A 19,602-nucleotide genomic window follows, 5' to 3' on the forward strand; every position below is an offset into this window, starting at 1 on the left:
ATTCCTACCCTTACTCCTATAAATCATTCCTACCCTTACTCCTAGAAACCATTCCTACCCTTACTACTAGAAACCATTCCTACCCTTACTCCTAGAAACCATTCCTACCTCTACTCCTAGAAACCATTCCTACCCTTACTCCTAGAAACCATTCCTACCCTTACTCCTAGAAACCATTCCTACCCTTACTCCTAGAAACCATTCCTACCTCTACTCCTAGAAACCATTCCTACCTCTACTCCTAGAAATCATTCCTACCCTTACTACTAGAAACCATTCCTACCCTTACTCCTAGAAACCATTCCTACCTCTACTCCTAGAAACCATTCCTACTCTTACTCCTAGAAACCACTCCTACCTCTACTCCTAGAAACCATTCCTACCTCTACTCCTAGAAACCATTCCTACCTCTACTCCTAAAAACCATTCCTACCCTTACTCCTAGAAACCATTCCTACCCTTACTACTAGAAACCATTCCTACCCTTACTACTAGAAACCATTCCTACCCTTACTCCTAGAAACCACTCCTACCCTTACTACAGAAACCATTCCTACCCTTACTCCTAGAAATCACTCCTACCTCTACTCCTAGAAACAATTCCTACCCTTACTCCTAGAAACCACTCCTACCTCTACTCCTAGAAACCACTCCTACCCTTACTCCTAGAAACCACTCCTACCTCTACTCCTAGAAACCACTCCTACCCTTACTCCTAGAAACCACTCCTACCTCTACTCCTAGAAACCATTCCTACCCTTACTCCTAGAAACCATTCCTACCCTTACTACTAGAAACCATTCCTACCCTTACTCCTAGAAATCATTCCTACCTCTACTCCTAGAAACAATTCCTACCCTTACTCCTAGAAACCACTCCTACCTCTACTCCTAGAAACCATTCCTACCCTTACTACTAGAAACCATTCCTACCCTTACTCCTAGAAACCATTCCTACCTCTACTCATAGAAACCATTCCTACCCTTACTACTAGAAACCACTCCTACCCTTTCTCCTAGAAACCATTCCTACCCTTACTACTAGAAACCATTCCTACCCTTACTCCTAGAAACCATTCCTACCTCTACTCCTAGAAACCATTCCTACCTCTACTCATAGAAACCATTCCTACCTCTACTCCTAGAAACCATTCCTACCTCTACTCCTAGAAATCATTCCTACCCTTACTCCTAGAAACCACTCCTACCCTTACTCCTAGAAACCATTCCTACCCTTACTCCTAGAAACCATTCATACCCTTACTCCTAGAAACCATTCCTACCTCTACTCCTAGAAACCATTCCTACCTCTACTACTAGAAACCACTCCTACCCTTACTCCTAGAAACCATTCCTACCCTTACTCCTAGAAACCATTCCTACCCTTACTCCTAGAAACCATTCCTACCTCTACTCCTAGAAACCATTCCTACCTCTACTCCTAGAAACCATTCCTACCTCTACTCCTAGAAATCATTCCTACCCTTACTACTAGAAACCACTCCTACCCTTACTACTAGAAACCATTCCTACCCTTACTCCTAGAAACCACTCCTACTTCTACTCCTAGAAACCACTCCTACCCTTACTCCTAGAAACCATTCCTACCCTTACTCCTAGAAACCATTCCTACCCTTACTCCTAGAAACCACTCCTACCCTTACTCCTAGAAACCACTCCTAACCTTACTATTAGAAACCATTCCTACCCTTACTCCTAGAAACCACTCCTACCTCTACTCCTAGAAACCATTCCTACCCTTACTCCTAGAAACCACTCCTACCCTTACTCCTAGAAACCACTCCTACCCTTACTACTAGAAACCATTCCTACCCTTACTCCTAGAAACCACTCCTACCCTTACTCCTAGAAACCATTCCTACCCTTACTCCTAGAAACCACTCCTACCCTTACTCCTAGAAACCATTCCTACCCTTACTCCTAGAAACCACTCCTACCCTTACTACTAGAAACCATTCCTACCCTTACTACTAGAAACCATTCCTACCCTTACTCCTAGAAACCATTCCTACCCTTACTCCTAGAAATCATTCCTACCTCTACTCCTAGAAACAATTCCTACCCTTACTCCTAGAAACCACTCCTACCTCTACTCCTAGAAACCATTCCTACCCTTACTCCTAGAAACCACTCCTACCTTTACTCATAGAAACCATTCATACCCTTACTCCTAGAAACCATTCCTACCTCTACTCCTAGAAACCATATCCTACCCTTACTCTTAGAAACCATTCCTACCCTTACTACTAGAAACCATTCCTACCCTTACTCCTATAAAATCATTCCTACCCTTACTCCTAGAAACCATTCCTACCCTTACTACTAGAAACCATTCCTACCCTTACTCCTAGAAACCACTCCTACCCCTTACTCCTAGAAACCACTTCCTACCCTTACTACTAGAAAACCATTCCTAACCCTTACTACTAGAAACCACTCCTACCCTCTACTCCTAGAAATCATTCCTACCCTACTACTAGAAACCACTCCTACCCTTACTACTAGAAACCACTCCTACCTCTACTCCTATAAACAATTCCTACCCTTACTCCTAGAAAACCACTCCTACCTCTACTCCTAGAAACAATTCCTACCCTTACTCCTAGAAACCATTCCTACCCTTACTCCTAGAAACCACTCCGACCCTTACTCCAGTAGAAACCACCTACCTCTACCCTAAAAATCATTCATACCTGACTCCTAGAAAAACCATTCATCCTAACCCTTACTCCTGAGAAAACAACTCCTACCCTTACTATTAGAAACCACTCCTACTCTTACTCCTAGAAACCCCCACCTCTCTGACCCCACCCTCCTCTAGCCAAACTCACTCCTACTCACTTAGAGATTCACCTATACTAGACCCTCCTACTTACCTGAGAACCCACTACTACCAAACATCCTACCCTTACTCCTAGAAATCCCCTTCCCTAGACAATCCTACCCTTACTCCTAGAAAACCATTCCTACCCTATCAGAACTAACCTATCCTAAAAACTCCTACACTTACTCCTAAACAACCGTCATACCCCTTACTCTAGAAGAAACCAATCCTACCCGTACTCCTAGAAACACTCCTACCCTTACTCTCTAGAAACCACTCCTACCTCTACTACAGAAACCATCCTACCTCTACTCCTAGCGAAACCACTCCTACCTGTACTTCCTAGAAACCATTATATCTATCCAATACCTCCTACCTACTCCTAAGAACCATTACCCAACCGATACATATACTTACCTAGAAAACCACTCCTACCCTATACTAGAAAACCATCTATACCTCTACTCCTAGAAACCACTCCTACCCTTACTCTAGAACATCCATCTACCTAGACCTTACCTACCCTAATACTCCGAACCACTACTCCTGAAACCATTCCTACTTATCTCCTAGAAAACCATCTACCTCTACCCGAACCATCTACTACTCTAGAAACCACTTCCTACCTCTATCCTAGTAAACACTCTACCCTTACTCCTAGAAAACCACTCCTACCCTCTAAACATCTCCATCTAGAAACCTATATCCTAAAAAATTCCTATCCTTCTCAAGAAACCACTTCCTACCCTTACTACTAGAAAATTACCCTACACTCTATCCTAGAAATCCATTCATACTCTTACTCCTAGAAACACATTCCTATACCCTTACTCCTAGAAACCACTCCTACCTCTACTCCTAGAAACCATTCCTCCATACTATCTAGAACATTCCTACCCTTCTCTAACCATCCTACTTACTCTAGAAACCTCTACCTTCCTCTAGACCACTCTCTGACTTCTCCTAGAAACTCATCCTACCCTTACGATGAAACCATATCTCTACCCTTACTCCTAAGAAACCTTCTCCACCCTTACTCCTAGAAAACCATTCCTACTCTTACTCTAGGAACATTCATACCTCTACTCCTAGAAACCATTCCTACCTCTCACTACTAGAACATCCTACCCTTACTACTACAGAAACCATTCTACCCTTATACCTAGAAACCATTCCTAGACCCTTACTCCTAGAAACCATTCACTACCCTCTAATCCTAGGCCATTCTACCTCTACTCTAGAACCATTACTACTACACCCTACTACTCCTAGAAACTCATCCTACCTTACTCTAGAAAACCACTACTTATCCTGCCATTCATACCTGACCTAGAAACCATTGCCAGACTCTACTCCTAGAAACACACCGACTCCTAAAAACTCTTACTACAGAAACCACCTACCTCACAGAAACATCCTATCTCCTTAGAAAATCTAACTCATCTAACCCTACCTGTTCTCCTAGAAAACTACATTACTCCTCGAAAACCATTCCTACTGACTCCAAAACCACTCCTACCTTACTCTAGAAACACGCCTACCTTACTATTAGAAATACCATTCCTACCTACTCCTAAGAAACCAATTCCTACCTCTACTCCTAGAAAACCATTACGACCCTTACTCCTAGAAACCACTCCTCCCGTATCCTAGTACACAGACCTACTAGATACTTCACTAGACCTACCCTTAACCTCCTAGAAACCACTCTACCCTACTCGACATTACCTACCTAGAAACCATCCTACCCTTACTCCTAGAAAACCATTCTAACCTTCACTCCTAGAACCCCATTCCTACCCTTATACTAGAAACCATCCTACCCTTACTACTAGAAACCATTCCTACCCTTACTCTAGAAACCATCCCTTCCTAAACCATCCTACCCTCCTAGAAATCATACCTCTACTCTAGAAACAATTCCTACCATTGCATCCTAGAAACCACTCCTACCTCTATCCTTACGAAACCATTCCTACCCATTACTCCTAGAAACCACTACTACCTTTACTCATGAAGAACCATCATACCCTTACTCCTAAAAACCATTCCTACCCTCTACTCCTAGAAAACCATTCTACCCTTACTCTTAGAAACCATCCTACCCTTACTACTGAAAACCATCTACCCTTACTCTATAACTCCTCCCTACTGAACCATTATACACACTAGCGATTCCTACCCTTACTCCTTAGAAACCATTCCTACCCTGAAAATTAAGTACTTCCTAGAACCTATTCTGAAACCATTCCTACTCACGTTCCTAGAAAACCATTCCTACCATTACTCTAAAGAAACCATTCCTACGACTCTAGAAAACTCTCCCTACGAGAAACCATTCTCTACCTCTACTCCTAGAACAATTGCCTACCTCGACCCTAAGCAATTTACTACTACTAGAACACAATATCCTACCTTACTCCTAGAAACCATTCCTATACTCTACTCCTAGAAAACCATTCCTACTCTTACTCCCTGAACACACTCCACCTCTACTCCTAGAAACATTACTACCTCTACTCCTAGAACCATCTCCTACTCTACTCCTAAAAAACCATTCCTACCATCTACTCCTAGAAACCATTCCTACCCTACTACTAGAAACCATTCCTACCTACTACTCGAAACCATTCCTACCCTTACTCCTAGAAAACCACTCATACCCTATACAGAAACCATCCTACCCTTACTCCTAGAAATCACTCTACCTCTACTCAGAAACAATTCCTTACCCTTACTCCTAGAACAGATCCTACCTCTACTCCTAGAAACACTCCTACTCGTACTCCTAGAAAATCCCACTCATACCTCTACTCTAGAAACCACTCTACCTTACTCCTAGAAAACCACTCCTACCTCTACTCCTAGAAAACCATTCCTACCTTACTAGCTAGAAACCATTCCCGACCCGTACTACTAGAAACCAGTTCCTACCCTATCCTAGAAATCATTCCTACTCTACCCTAGAAACACATCCTACCCTACTCACTGAAACCCACTCTACTCTACTCCTAGAAAGAAACCATCTACCCTTATACTAGAAAACCATTCCTACCGTTACTCCTAGAAACCATTCCTACCTCTACTCATAGAAAAACCATCCTACCTTACTACTAGAAACCCCACTCCTACCCTTTCTCCTAGAACCATTATCCTTACTTACTATAGAAAACCATCATACCCTTACTCCTAGAAACCATTCCTACCTCTACTCCTAGGAACCATTCCTACCTCTACTCATAGAAACATCCTACCTCTTACTCTAAGAAACATTCCTACACTCTACTCCTAGAAAATCATCCTCCCTTACCCTATGAAGAACACCTCCCTACCTGAAAAATCTACTTACTCCTAGAAAACCATTCTACTCCTTACCTACGAAACCATTCACTACCACTATATCCTAGAAACCATTCTACCTCCTACCTATAGAAACATTCCTGACTCTACTCTAGAAAACCACTTCCTACCCTACTCCTAAACCATTACCTACCCTACTCCTAGAAAACCATTCCACCTTCTATCCTAGAAAATTCTACCGCACTGTCCTAAAACCTCCAGACCTACCTAGAGAAACATTCCTACCTCTACTCCTAGAAATCATTCCTACCTTACTACTAGAAACCACTCCACCCTTACTACTAGAAACATTCCTACCCTTACTCTCTGAGAAAACCACTCCGACTTCTACTCCAGTAAACCACTCTACCTATCCTAGAAGAAACAATTCCTACCCTACTCTAGAAACCATCATACCCTACTATAGAAACCACTCCTACCCTACCCTAGAAAACCACTCCTTAACCTTACTATAGAAAACCATTCCTACCCCTTTACTCAGAAACCACTCCTACCTACTCTCCTAGAAACCATTCATACCTTACTCTAGAAAAACCACTCATCCTCCCTTACTCCTAGAAACCACTCCTACCCTATACTAGAAAACCATTCCTACCCTTACTCTAGAAACCACTCTACCCTTACTCCTAGGAACCATTCTCCACTACTCCTCAGAAACCACTCGTACCCTTACTCCTAGAACCATTCCACCCTTACTCCTAGAACACCACTCTACCTTACGCTAGAAACCATTCCTACCCTTACTACTAGAAAACCATTCCTACCCGTTACTCCTAGAAGCTACCCATATCCGAAATATACCTCTACTCCAGCTAGAAATCATTCCTACCTCTACTCCTAGAAACCAATCTACCTTCTCCTAGCACCTACCTCAGAAACCGATCCTACCTTACTCCTAGAACAACCTACCTTTACTCATAGACCATTCCTTACCACTTACCCTAGAAACATCCTTACCTCCTACTCCTAGAATAATATATTACCCTTACTCTTAGAAAACCATTCCTACCTTACTACTAGAAACCATTCCATACCCTGAATCTATAAAATCATTCCTACCCTTACTCTAAGAAACCATTCATACCCCTTACTACTAGAACCATGTCCTACCCAGTCACTCCTAGAAAACCCTACTTACTCCTACGCACTCTACTCCTAGAAAACCCTTCCTACCTTACTACTAGAAAACCACCTACCTTACTCCTAGAAAATCAATTCCTACCCTTACTCCTAGAAAACCATATACCTCTCTACCTAGAAACCCTACTCTTTTTTTATCCTTATTTTTTTTTTCATTTCTTCGTTCCTAGAACCTCTACCTCTCCTAGAAAATTCCTCACCCCTTACTTCTAGAAAACCATTCCTACCCTTACTGCTAGAACATCACTACTCCAAACTCCTACCTTACTCCTAAGAAAACCACTCCATACCTCGTCTCTAAAAACCAGTGCATTACCCTTACTCCTAGAAAACCACTCCTACCCTTACTCCTAGAACACATCCACCCTTACCTCCTAGAAAACCACTCCTACCTACTATCTAAGAAACCGACCATACCCTCCTCTAAACCTACTCCTACCTCATACCTACCTAGAAACCATCCTACTCTTACTCTAGAAATTCTACCTCTACCTAAACCATTACTGACTCTAGAAACCAGTCCTACCCTTACCTCTAAAAAACCTTCCTACCCTTGCTATACTAGAATCCATCCTACCCTTACTCCTAGAAAAAGAAACCACTCCTACACTACTACTAGAAACCATTCTACCCTTACTCCTAGAAATCACCATTCCTACCTATACTCCTAGAAACATTCTAACCTTACTCCTAGAAACATAGCTAAAACTCTTCACCTTCACTCTAGAAACACTACCCTACTCCAAACCACTCCTACCATTACTCCTAGAACACTCCTACCCTTACCCTAACACTCTATAAGCTAGAATACCATCCTACCCTCTACACCCCCTCTCCCTAGAAACCATTCTACCCTTTACTACTAGAAAACCATTCTAACCCTTACTCCTAGAAACCACGTCCTCCCTATACTCTAGAACACATTCCTACCCTTACTCTAGAAACATTCCTACTCCTTACTCTCCTAGAGAACCATTCCTACCCTTAACTACTAGAAACCCATTCCTCCCTTACTCCTAGAAACCATTCTACCTCTACTCTAGAAACACATTCCTACCCTTACTACTAGAACCACTACCGTTAGCTGAAACCTACCCGTTATCCTAGAAACCATCCTACCTATCCTAGAAACCATCCATAACCTCTACTCCTAGCAACCATTTCCTCCTTACTCATAGAAACCATTCCGACCTTACTCCTAAGAAGAAAACCTTCCTACCTCTACTCTAGAAACACTCCTACCCTACTTCCTAGAAACCACTCCTTACCCTATCAGAAACCATTCCTACCTTACTCAGAAACTCATTACCTACCCTGCCTACCTCACCCCTAGAAACCATTCCTACCTCTACTCCTGAGAAACCACCATCCCTTACTATGAAACCATTCCTACTCTTCCTACTCTACTACTCCTAGAAACCATCCTACCCTTACTCCTAGAAACCATCCTACCTCTACTCCTAGAAAATCCCATCATACCTCTTACCTCCTAAGAAACCATTCCTACCCTACTAGAAAATCTCCTGCTACTCGACTCTAGAAACGCTCCTACCCTTACTACTAGAAACCATTCCTACCCGTTACTCACTAGAAAACCATCTCTACTTACTCCTAGAAACCACTTCCTACCCTCTACCTAGAAACCCATTCCTAACTCTACTCCTAGACCATCCTACCCTTACTCCTAGAACCCATACCTATCCTAAACTACATCTGACACTCTAACATACATAGAAACCCATTCCTTACCTTACTCCTAGTAAGAAACCACTCCGTACCTCTACTCCTAGAAAACATTCCTACACCTACTCCTAGAAGAAACCATCCTACCCTTACTCTAGAAACACACCTACTTAACCTGACCCTTACTCCAGAAACCACTACCTCTCCTAGAGAAAACCATCCTGACCCTTAACCTAGAAACCACTCCTAACCCTATACACTAGAAACCATTCCTACCCTCTACTCCTAGAAACCACTCTACCCTTACTACTAGAAACCATCTACCCTATCGACCATCCTACTATCCTAGAAACATTCCTACCCTGTACTCCTAGAACCAATTCATTCCCACCTTTCTACTCATAGAAACCATTCTACCTCTACTCCTAGAAACCATTCCCTACCTCTACTAATAGAAAACCATTCCTTACCTCTACTCTAGAAACATTCATACCCTTACTCCTAGAAAACCATTCCTTACCTCTACTCCCAGAAACATTCCTACCCTTACTCCTAGAAACCACTCCTACCCTTATACTAGAAACCACTCCTACCTCAACTCCTAGAAAAACACTCCTCCCTTATCCCAGAACCCCACGGTTTATCTAATGACAGGCATGCCTTTGTGTCATCACTTTGCATCATGGAAGGTTGTCTGGCAGTTTCCCATTGTACATTGGCAGTTCGAATGTTAGATCATGATTCAGTACTCTAGCCAAAACTGGCTCTAATCTACATTGAAAGATAGTCAAATAATGGAGCAATACTTTCCCAAAAGTATGTGAAACCTGCACACATCTCATCCACAATAATGGGCATTAATATGGAGTTGGTCCCCCTTTGCTGCCTATAACAACTCCACTCTTTTTTTTTTTTTTCCCTCCCCTTCTATTTACACAGGTAGGCAAATTGAGAACACGTTCTCATTTACAATGAGACCTGGCCAAGATAAGCAAAGCAGTTCGACAACATACAACAACACTAGTTACACATGGAGTAAAACAAAAACCTACAGTCAATAATAACAGTGAAAAATAAGTATATATACAATGTGGAAGCAGAGTGAGGTGAGATAAGGGAGGGAGGCAAACAAACTATATATATAATAAAAAAAATATATAAAAAAGCGCCATGGTGGCGAAGTAACTACATATAGCAAGTAAAAAACACTGGAAATGTTTGGTTGCAGTGGAAGAAAGTGCAAATAGAGATAGAAATAATGGGGTGCAAGGAGCAAAATAATAAAAAAGACAGTAGGTAAAGAGGTAGTTGTTTGGGCCTAAATTATAGATGGCTAGTACAGGTGCAGTAATCTATGAGCTGCTTGACAGCTGGTGCTTAAAGCTAGTGAGGGAGATAAGTGTTTCCAGTTTCAAGAGATTTTGTAGTTCGTTCCCAGTATTGGACAGCAGAGACCTGGAAGGAGAGGCGGCCAAAGAAGAATGGGTTTGGGGGTGACCAGAGAGATATACATGATGGAGCGCGTGCTACAGGTAGCAGGTGCTGCTATGGTGACCCAGCGAGCTGAGATAAGGGGGGACTTTACTAGCAGGCGTCTTGTAGATGACCTGGGCCAGTGGGTTGGCGACTGAGTAATGAAGCGAGGGCCAGCCAACGAGAGGTACAGGTCGCAGTGGTGGGTAGTATATGGGGCTTGGTGACAAACGGATGGCACTGGATAGACGGCATCCAATTTATGGAGTAGGTTTGGGGATATTTTGTAATGACATCAACCGAAGCGAGGATTGGAGGATGGTCAGTTTACAAGGGTATGTTTGGCGCATGAGTGAAGGATGCTTTGTTGCGGAATAGAAAGCCAATTCACTAGATTTACTTTGGATTGGAGATGTTGAGTGAGTCTGGAAGAGAGTTACAGTCTAACCAGACACCTAGGTATTTGTAGTTGTCCACATATCTAAGTCAGAGCCGTCCAGAGTAGTGATGTTGGACAGGCGGGCAGGTGCAGGCAGCGATCGGTGAAGAGCATGCATTTAGTTTTTACTTGTATTAAGAGCAGTTGGAGGCCACGGAAGGAGAGTTGTATGGCCTTGAAAGCTCGCCTGGAGGGTGTTAACACAGTGTCAAAAGAAGGGACCAGGAAGTATACAGAGAGTGTCGTCTGCGGAGAGAGGTGGATCAGAGACCACCAGCAGAAAGAGCGACATCATTGATGTATACAGAGAAGAGAGTCGGTACAAGAATGAACCCTGTGGCACCCCATAGAGTACTGCCAGAGGTCCGGACAAACAGACCTCTCGATTTGACACACAACTCGATCAGAGAAGTTAGTTGGTGACCAGGCGAGGCAATCATTAGAGAAAACCAAGGTGTCGAGTCTGCCGATGAGGGATGTGGTGATTGACAGAGTTCAAAAAGCCTTGGCCAGGTCAATGAATACGGCGCACAGTAGTGTTTCTATCGTGGCGGGTAAGATATGTTTAGGACCGGAGCGTGGCTGAGATGCAACCATGACGCTCTGAAACCAGATTGCATAGCGGAGAAGGTACGGTTTGGATTCGAAATGGTCGGTAATCTGTTGTTAAACTTGGCTTTCGAAAACTTAGAAGACAGGGTGGATAGATATAGGTCTGTAGCAGTTTGGGTCTAGAGTGTCACCCCCTTTTGAAGAGGGGATGACGCGGCAGCTTTCCAATCTTTGGAAATCTCAGACGATCGAAAAGAAAAGGTTGAACAGGCAGTAGATAGGGTTGCAAACAATTTGCGGCAGATCATTTTAGAAAGAGAGGGTCAAGATTGTCTAGCCCGGTGATTTGTAGTGGGTCAGATTTTGCAGCTTCCTCCTTTCAAAACATCAGCTCTCTGGATTGGGTAAAGGAGAAATGGTGTGGCTTTGGCGGTTGCCTGTGGAGGGTGCAGGGCAATCATACCGGGTAGGGGTAGCCAGGTGGAAAGCATGGCCAGCGTAGAGAAATGCTATTGAAATCTCAATTATAGGGATTTATCGTGGTGACAGGATTCCTAGCCACAGAGCAGTGGGCAAGGCTGGGAGGAGTACTCTATTCTCTATGGACCTTTACAGTGTCCCAGACTTTTTGAGTTAGTACTACAGGATGCAAATTTCTGTTGAAAAAGCTAGCCTTAGCTTTCCTAACTGCTGTGTATATTGTTCCTAACGTCCTGAAAGTTGATAGAACGGGGGCTATTCGATCGCTAATGACAGAACGCTACAGGATGTTTTTGTGCTGGTCAAAGGCAGACAGTTCTGGAGTGAACCAGGACTTATCTATTCTAGTTCAAAATCGTTTGAAGGGGGGCATGCTTATTTAAGATGGTGAGGAAGGCACTTTTAAAGAATAAGCCAGGCATCATCTACTGACGGGATGAGGTTCAATGTCATCCAGGATACCCGGGCCAGGTCGATTAAGATAAGGCCTGCTCGCAGAAGTGTTTAGGGAGTGTTGACAGTGAGAGGGTGTGGTCGTTTGTCGCAGAACCCATTAATTGGATGCAGGCAAGAGGCATGACGTTGAGATCTTGATTAAAAACAGCAGAGGTGTATTTGGAGTTCGAATGACAATCTATGAGGGTGCCGTGTTTACGGATTGGAGTGTACAGGTAGGTTCATTGATAATTTGTGGGAGATTGAGGGCATCAAAGCTTGGATTGTAGGATGGCGGGGTGTTAAAGCATGTCCCATTCTAGGTCACCAGTAACACGCGCTCAGAAGATAGAGGGCGGAATCAATATCATATGGTATCGAGGCATCAGCTGGGGCAGAGCGGAGGTCTATAGCAAGCGGCAACAGATGAGAGACTTGTTTCTGAAAGGTGATTTTAGAAGTAGAAGCTCGAATTGTTTGGGTACAGACTTGGACAGTATACAGAACTCTGAGGCATCTTGCAGTAGATTGCAACACCGCCCCCTTGGCAGTTTTATCTGGGAAAATGTGTAGTTAGCGATTGGAAATTTCAGGGTTTTGGTGTCTTCTAAGCCAGATTCAGACACGGCTAAAGGGACATCGGGTGGCAGAGTGTGCTAAAGCAGCGAGTAAAAACAAACTTAGGAGTAGCTTCTAATGTTAAAATGCATGAAACCAACAGTCTTTACGGTTACAGAAAGTCACAAATGAGAGCACGCGGGAGTGGAGCTAGCACTGCAGGACCTGGATTACCTCTCTCTCACCAGAGAACAGAGGAGAAGTAGGATAAGGGTACGGCTAAATGCCTATACGAACTGGCGTCTAGCACGTTCGGAACAGAGAGTAAAAGGAGCAGGGTTTGTGGGCACGATAACATAGCTTCAAGCGATAGTGTACAGACAAAGGTAGGTAGGATGTGAGTACGTTGGAGGTAAAACCTAGGCATTGAGTAATGATGAGAGAATATATATATTACTGTAGTAATATATTTTTTTTTTATACACTTGCAAACATTCTAAAACTTGTTTTTGCATGTTCACTTGTGTACTGATTTGTAGATTGATGAGGGGAAAAGTTAATTTAATCAATTTAGAAAAAGCTGTAACGTAACAAAAATGGAGAAAAAGTCAAGGGGTCTGAATACTTTCTGAAATGCATTGTAGCCATGATGGTGACAAACCCCAATGTCCCTCTGGGGATAAATAAAGTAAGTCAACATACTTGCAGGTTGGTGCTGAAGTCGCGGGGCTGCTGTAGCGACCGTACCGGCCACCGTGCGGGCCCGGACCTGGACCACGTATGGCGTGACGGCCTTCAGCCCGCGATGCGGGCAAGAACTCCTTTGAGCGGCATGGTCGTGGGCAATGGCATTCTCCGGTCTGACAAAAACCAACGCCACGGAACGGTTTAGAAATACATCAGAAAAACAAACTACATTTCCTCAGTCATCATTATCATCCGTATTCATGCCTTCCCCACAACCCATGTGTGGCGCATTGCCGCGTCAACAAATCTTCCCAAACAGGACGGAGAATGCAGCACGTAGGCATAAGAGAGCTTTAAATCATCGACTAAAACAGGGCAACAAACAGATAGAGATTACACTGAGAGACTTTGTTTCTCTCCTCAGGTAGGCCAATCCCACATGAACTCCCCTGTGGTTCGGTTATGGTAGCAGTAGATACACTTCAACTTATAAAGGAGGTCGGGGGGTGAACAAAAGACAATGTGAGATATTGGGAGGGGACCAAAGGAAGGAAAGAAAGACAGAAAGACAGAGGGAACGATTAAAGGCTTTTGCCGGAACGTTTGTGTTGAGGTGAAGGGGTATATTATTTATGCAAAAATAAGGACTTGTGAAAATATGGATTGGATATAAGAAAGTGATGACTTACGTGTTGCCTTTACCTTCTCATGGTAATTAATCTCATAATCCAGAATGATTCCGTGGGTTTTTTCAGGGGCAGCCAGGAGAGACTCATGGTGCTTGCTGTGGCCCCCATCAGGGGAACTGTAGGTAGAAGATGGAGCTGTGAGAGCGGGGCACAGGGAGACAAAATGGTGTTAAATTCATACTAGTACCACCTCTTTCTCCTCCTAGTATCCACCTCTTCTCCCTTCTGGTATCCACCTCTTACTCCCTGGTATCCACCTCTTCTCCTCCGGGTATCCACCTCTTCTCTCCTCTTTTTAATGATCGTTATGAAAAGCCAACTGACATTTATTCTGATTATTATTGACCATGCTGTCATATGAACATTTTGCAAAATCTTGGCTCTCCTAATTTTCTCCCTCTCGCTTCTTTCTCTCTCTCTTGTAAGACCTGACCTAGGACCATGCCTCAGGACTACCGGCTGATGACTCCTTGCTGTTCCCAGTCCACCTGGCCTGCTGCTTCCAGTTTCAACTGGTTCTGCCTGCTGGTAGTGACTGTACGGACGCTACCTGTCCAGACCTGCTGTTCTTAGACAGAGAGCATCTCTAATGATCTGGCTATGAAAAGCCATACTGACATTTAGATTATTCATGTGATTATTATTTGACCATGTACTTGTCATTTATGAACTTTTGAACATCCTTGGCCATCTGTTATAATCTCCACCCGGCACAGCCAGAGAGGACTGGCCACCCCCATAGCCTGGTTCCTCTCTTAGGTTTCTTCCTAGGTTCGCCCTTTCTAGGGAGTTTTCCTAGCCACCGTGCTTCTACACCTCATTGCTTGCGTTTGGGGTTTTAGGCTGGGTTTCTGTTACAGCATTGGTAGTGATAGTAGAAAGGCCTATATAAAATAACTTGATTGATGATGATCTCCTCCTAGTATCCACCTCTTCTCTTCTGGTATCCACCTCTTCTCCTCCTGGTATCACTCTCCTCCTCCTGGTATCCACCTCTCTCCTCCTGGGTATACACCTTCTTCTCCTCCGGGTATCCACCTCTTTCTCCTTCTGGTATCCACCTCTTCTCATTCTGTATCGACCTCTTCTCCTCCGGGTATTCCACCTTTCTCCTTCTGGTATCCACCTCTTCTCCTTCTGGTATCCACCTCTTCTCCTCCCGGGTATCCACCTCTTCTCCTTCTGGGTATCCACTCGTCTCTTCCGGGTATCCATCTCTTCCCTCCTGGGTATCCATACTCTTCTCCTCCTGGTATCCACTTTCTCCTCCTGCGTATCCACTCTTTCTCCTCCTGGTACCCACCTCTTCTCCTCCTGGTATCCACCTCTTCTCCTCGGTATCCACTCTTTCCCAGGGGTATCCACCCTCTTTCCTCCTGGTATCCACCTCTTCTACTTCGGTTTTTTTTTTTTTTTTTTTTTTTTTTTTTTTTTTTTTTTTTTTTTTATGGTATCCACCTTTTCTACTCCCAGGTATCCACCTCTCTCCTCCGGTATCCACCTCTTCTCCTCCCGGGTATCAAATCTTCTCCTCATGGTATACACTCTTCTCCTCCCTGGTATCCACCTCTGTCCTCGGGTATCCACCTCTTCCTTCCATTCCTTCCTAGTATCATGGCACCCCCCCCCCCCCCCCCCCCCACCACACACACTCTGTTTCTCCAGCTATCCCTCCCATACTTTTTGTTAAACGGTTTCTAATCCCTAGTTCGGTACTTGATCCTTTCCGTGGAGTCCTTTCTTCCTCTGTCTTTGTCACCCCACCACACAGAACTCCCCCTCCTCTCCTCTCTCGCTTCCCTCTCTTCTCTCTCTCTCTCTCCTCTCTGTCCTCTCTCCTTCTCTCTTCTCTCCTTCTCTCTCTCTCCCTCTCTTTCTTCAAAAGCCAAAAAACCCCATCCCCATGTAGTAGCCTACCAACAGCACCCATCACTCCTGAAAAACTCCAACGCTCCCACAGACAATACTCCCTGGGCAAATCCCGGTCACTCTAGCCTGAGGATTAAGGGGCCTAGGGGCCTCCTCCTGCCAAGACAATGGGGAGTAATGGTTCCACAATGGTGGCTGGGCCCCCCACACTAACCTGTAAACCATGGGGGATGAGCCCACACTAACCTGTAACCATGGTGGGCTGGACGACACTACCTGGAACCATGGTGGGCTGAGCCCCCACACTAACCTGTAAACCATGGTGGGCTGGGCCCCACACACCGGACCTCTTAACCAATGGGGGCTGGGCCGCACACTAACCTGATAACCATGGTGCTGAAGCCCCCACACTAACCTGTAAACATGTGGGCTGGGCCGCCACACAACCTGTAACCATGGTGGGCTGAGCCCCACACTAACCGTAACATGGTGTGCTGAGACCCACACACTACCTGGAACCATGGTGGGCTGAGCCCCACATAACCTGAACCATGTGGGCTGAGCCCCACACAACTTAACCATGGGGGCTGAGCCGCACACTAACCTGCTTATAACCATGGTTGGCTGAGGCCCCACACACTAACTTCTACACCTGTAAAACCATGGTGGGCTGAGCCCCACACACTAACCTGTAACCATGGTCGGCTGGGCCCCACACTAACCTTGAACCTGGTGGGCTGGGCCCACACTACGTTAACATGGTGGCTGAGCCCCACACACTAACCTGTTAACCATGGTGGTCTGGGCCCCAAACTAACGTACCTAGTGGCTGAGCCCCACATAAACCTGTTAAAAAAAAAAACAAACCCCCATGGTGGGCTGGGCCCCCACACTGAACCTGTAACCATGGTGGGCTGGGCCTCCACACGATAAACTGCAACCATGGTGGGCTGGGCCACACTAAACCTGGCTAACCATGGGGGGTGGGCCCAACACAACCTGTAACCATGGGGGGCGGCGGACACTAACCTGTAACCAGTGGTGGCTGAGCCCACAGTACCTGTAACCATGGTGGGCTGAGCCATACACACTAACCTGTAACCATGGTGGGGGACTTGGCCGCACACTAACTGTAAACCATGGGTGGGCTGGGCCCAACACTACTGTAACCATGGTGGGCTGAGCGCCCACTAACCCTGTAACCGGTGGGCTTGGGCCGCACCACTAACCTGTAACCATGGTGGGCTGAGCCGCACACTAACCGTAACCAAAGTTGGCTGAGGCCCCCCACACTAACCTGTAACCATGGTGGGCGGGCCCCACACTAACTGTAACCATGGTCGGCTGGGCCGCACACTAAACCTGTAACCATGGTGGGCTGAGCCCCACACTAACCTTAACCATGGTGTGCTGCGCCCACACACTAAACTGTAACCATGGTGGGCTGAGCCCCACACTAAACCTGTAACCATGGTGGGGCTGAGCCCCACACTAACCTGTAACCATGGTGGGCTGAGCCGCACACTAAACTGAACCATGGTTGGCTGAGCCCCCACCACTAACTCTGTAACCACTGGTGGGCCGAGCCCCACACATAACCTGTAAACCATGGGTGGGCTGGGCCCCACACTACCTGGAAACCATGGTGGGCTGAGCCCCACACTAACTGTAACCATGGTCGGCTGGGACCCACACTAAACCTGAACCATGGTGGGATGGGCCCCACACTAACCTTTAAACCAGGTGGGCTGAGCCCACACACTAACCGTAACCATGGGGTCTTGCGGCCCCAAACTAAACCTGTAAACCAAGTGGGCTGGAGCCCCACACTAACTGTAACCTGGTGGGCTGGGCCCCCCCACTAACCTGTAACCATGGTGGGCTGGGCCCTCCACACTAACCTGTAAACCATTGGGGCTGCGGCCCACACAACCTGTAACCATGGTGGGCGGGCCCCACCAGCTAACGTAACCATGGTGGGCTGGGCCGGACACTAACCTGTAACCCATGGTGGGCTGAGCCCCCACTAACCTGTAAACCAGGGGGCTGGAGCCGCACACTAACCTGTAACCATGGTGGGTGGGGCCGCACACGAACCTGTAACCATGTGGGCTGAGCCGCACATAACCTGTAATCAAGGTGGGCTGAGCCACCAACATAACCTGTAAACCATGGTGGGCTTGGGCCCACAATAACCTGTAAACCATGGTGAGATGGGCCCCACACTACCTGTAACCATGGTGGGCTGGGCCCCACACTAACCTGTAACCATGGTCGGCTGGGCCCCCCACACAACCTGTAACCATGGTGGGTGGGCCCCACACTAACCTGTAACATGGTGGGGGGCCCCACACTAACCTGTAACCATGGTGGCTGAGCCCCACACGAAACCTGTAACCATGGTGGGCTGAGCCCCCACACTAACCGGTAACCATGGTGGGCTGGGGCCCTCCACACTAACCTGTACCTTTGGCCCCCCCACACTGGTAGGATATCTGCCCCCCTCATCCTCCCCCCTGAACCTGCACTCCTCCGGGGGTGCACGGTGTGACAGGGTCTCTGTCACCCCTGTGGACCCCGGTATATGACCTTTGGGCAACAAGGGGGATACGGGCGCCCGGGGATCGCGCAAGGACCACCAGCACAAACAGTGGGTCATCCCGTTCCTTTCCTTAGGCCTTGAGGAGAAACAGAAGGAATAGGAGGGGAAAACAAGGAACACACGACTGTGGAGAAGGAGAATCCGGTCTCTCGGAGCCTGTCTATAGAAAATAGTTTACGTAAAGACCCCATAGCAAAAAACCAGCTACCATCAGACCCAGCTATCGGCCTAAAACTAGGGAAAATCCAACATATATCTCTGTCCCTAACGCCAACAGACACCAGGCCAAACTACAAAAACTGTATAACAACTTCACTACAGAGCAAGGCAAACTCAATAAACACTACCCATCCACTTAACTCATCATCTATCCAAAAGAGTTTGCCAGACTGCATCTTTTCAGATGCATAGAAAAAACTGTAGGGCTCTCGGTGGTGCAGATCGCTATGGTGTGATACCAGCTAGCACAAACCATTCTGCAAACCATATGTTCAAAGGAACGTTAGAAAACATGATCTTCGGGAATTTCAGTACTGTGTTTGCTAAAGGTTTCCTCCTGATCTATTTAAAAGTCCTGTTCTAAATTGTACCCTAGAATATTAAGAACATACATTCCAGTTTTCAGAATGTTAAGAAAACTTTCCCTAAAAACCACAAGAAAACTTTTCTAACGTTCTGGGAATATCTAAGAATGTTATTTAAACACATATAATTTCCATTGATCAGCAAAAACAAAACTCTCTTTTTCCTATATCTTGTTAGTGTGTTCAGGGGTGTTGGCCATGCCATTA

General features: G+C 45.7%; 2 protein-coding genes across 2 annotated transcripts in view; one reads left to right on the forward strand and one right to left on the reverse strand.

Annotated features, from left to right (window-relative positions):
* The window catches only part of LOC120053563 (ephrin type-B receptor 3), a 49,011-nt gene extending 33,434 nt beyond the window's left edge, over positions 1-15,577 (reverse strand). The window contains exons 1-4 of the mRNA XM_039000694.1: positions 15,334-15,577; positions 14,354-14,475; positions 14,091-14,137; positions 13,667-13,824 (exon numbers count right to left, since the gene is read on the reverse strand). Coding sequence (XP_038856622.1) covers positions 13,667-13,824; positions 14,091-14,137; positions 14,354-14,475; positions 15,334-15,577 — 571 coding nt within the window. The remainder of the gene's footprint in view (positions 1-13,666; positions 13,825-14,090; positions 14,138-14,353; positions 14,476-15,333) is intronic.
* nme7 (NME/NM23 family member 7) overlaps positions 1-19,602 on the forward strand; it is a 1,076,771-nt gene that overhangs the window by 936,363 nt on the left and 120,806 nt on the right. The gene's annotated exons all lie outside the window — the stretch shown is intronic.

The sequence above is a fragment of the Salvelinus namaycush genome, chromosome 9 (assembly GCF_016432855.1).
Source record: "Salvelinus namaycush isolate Seneca chromosome 9, SaNama_1.0, whole genome shotgun sequence".
Lineage (NCBI taxonomy): Eukaryota > Metazoa > Chordata > Actinopteri > Salmoniformes > Salmonidae > Salvelinus > Salvelinus namaycush.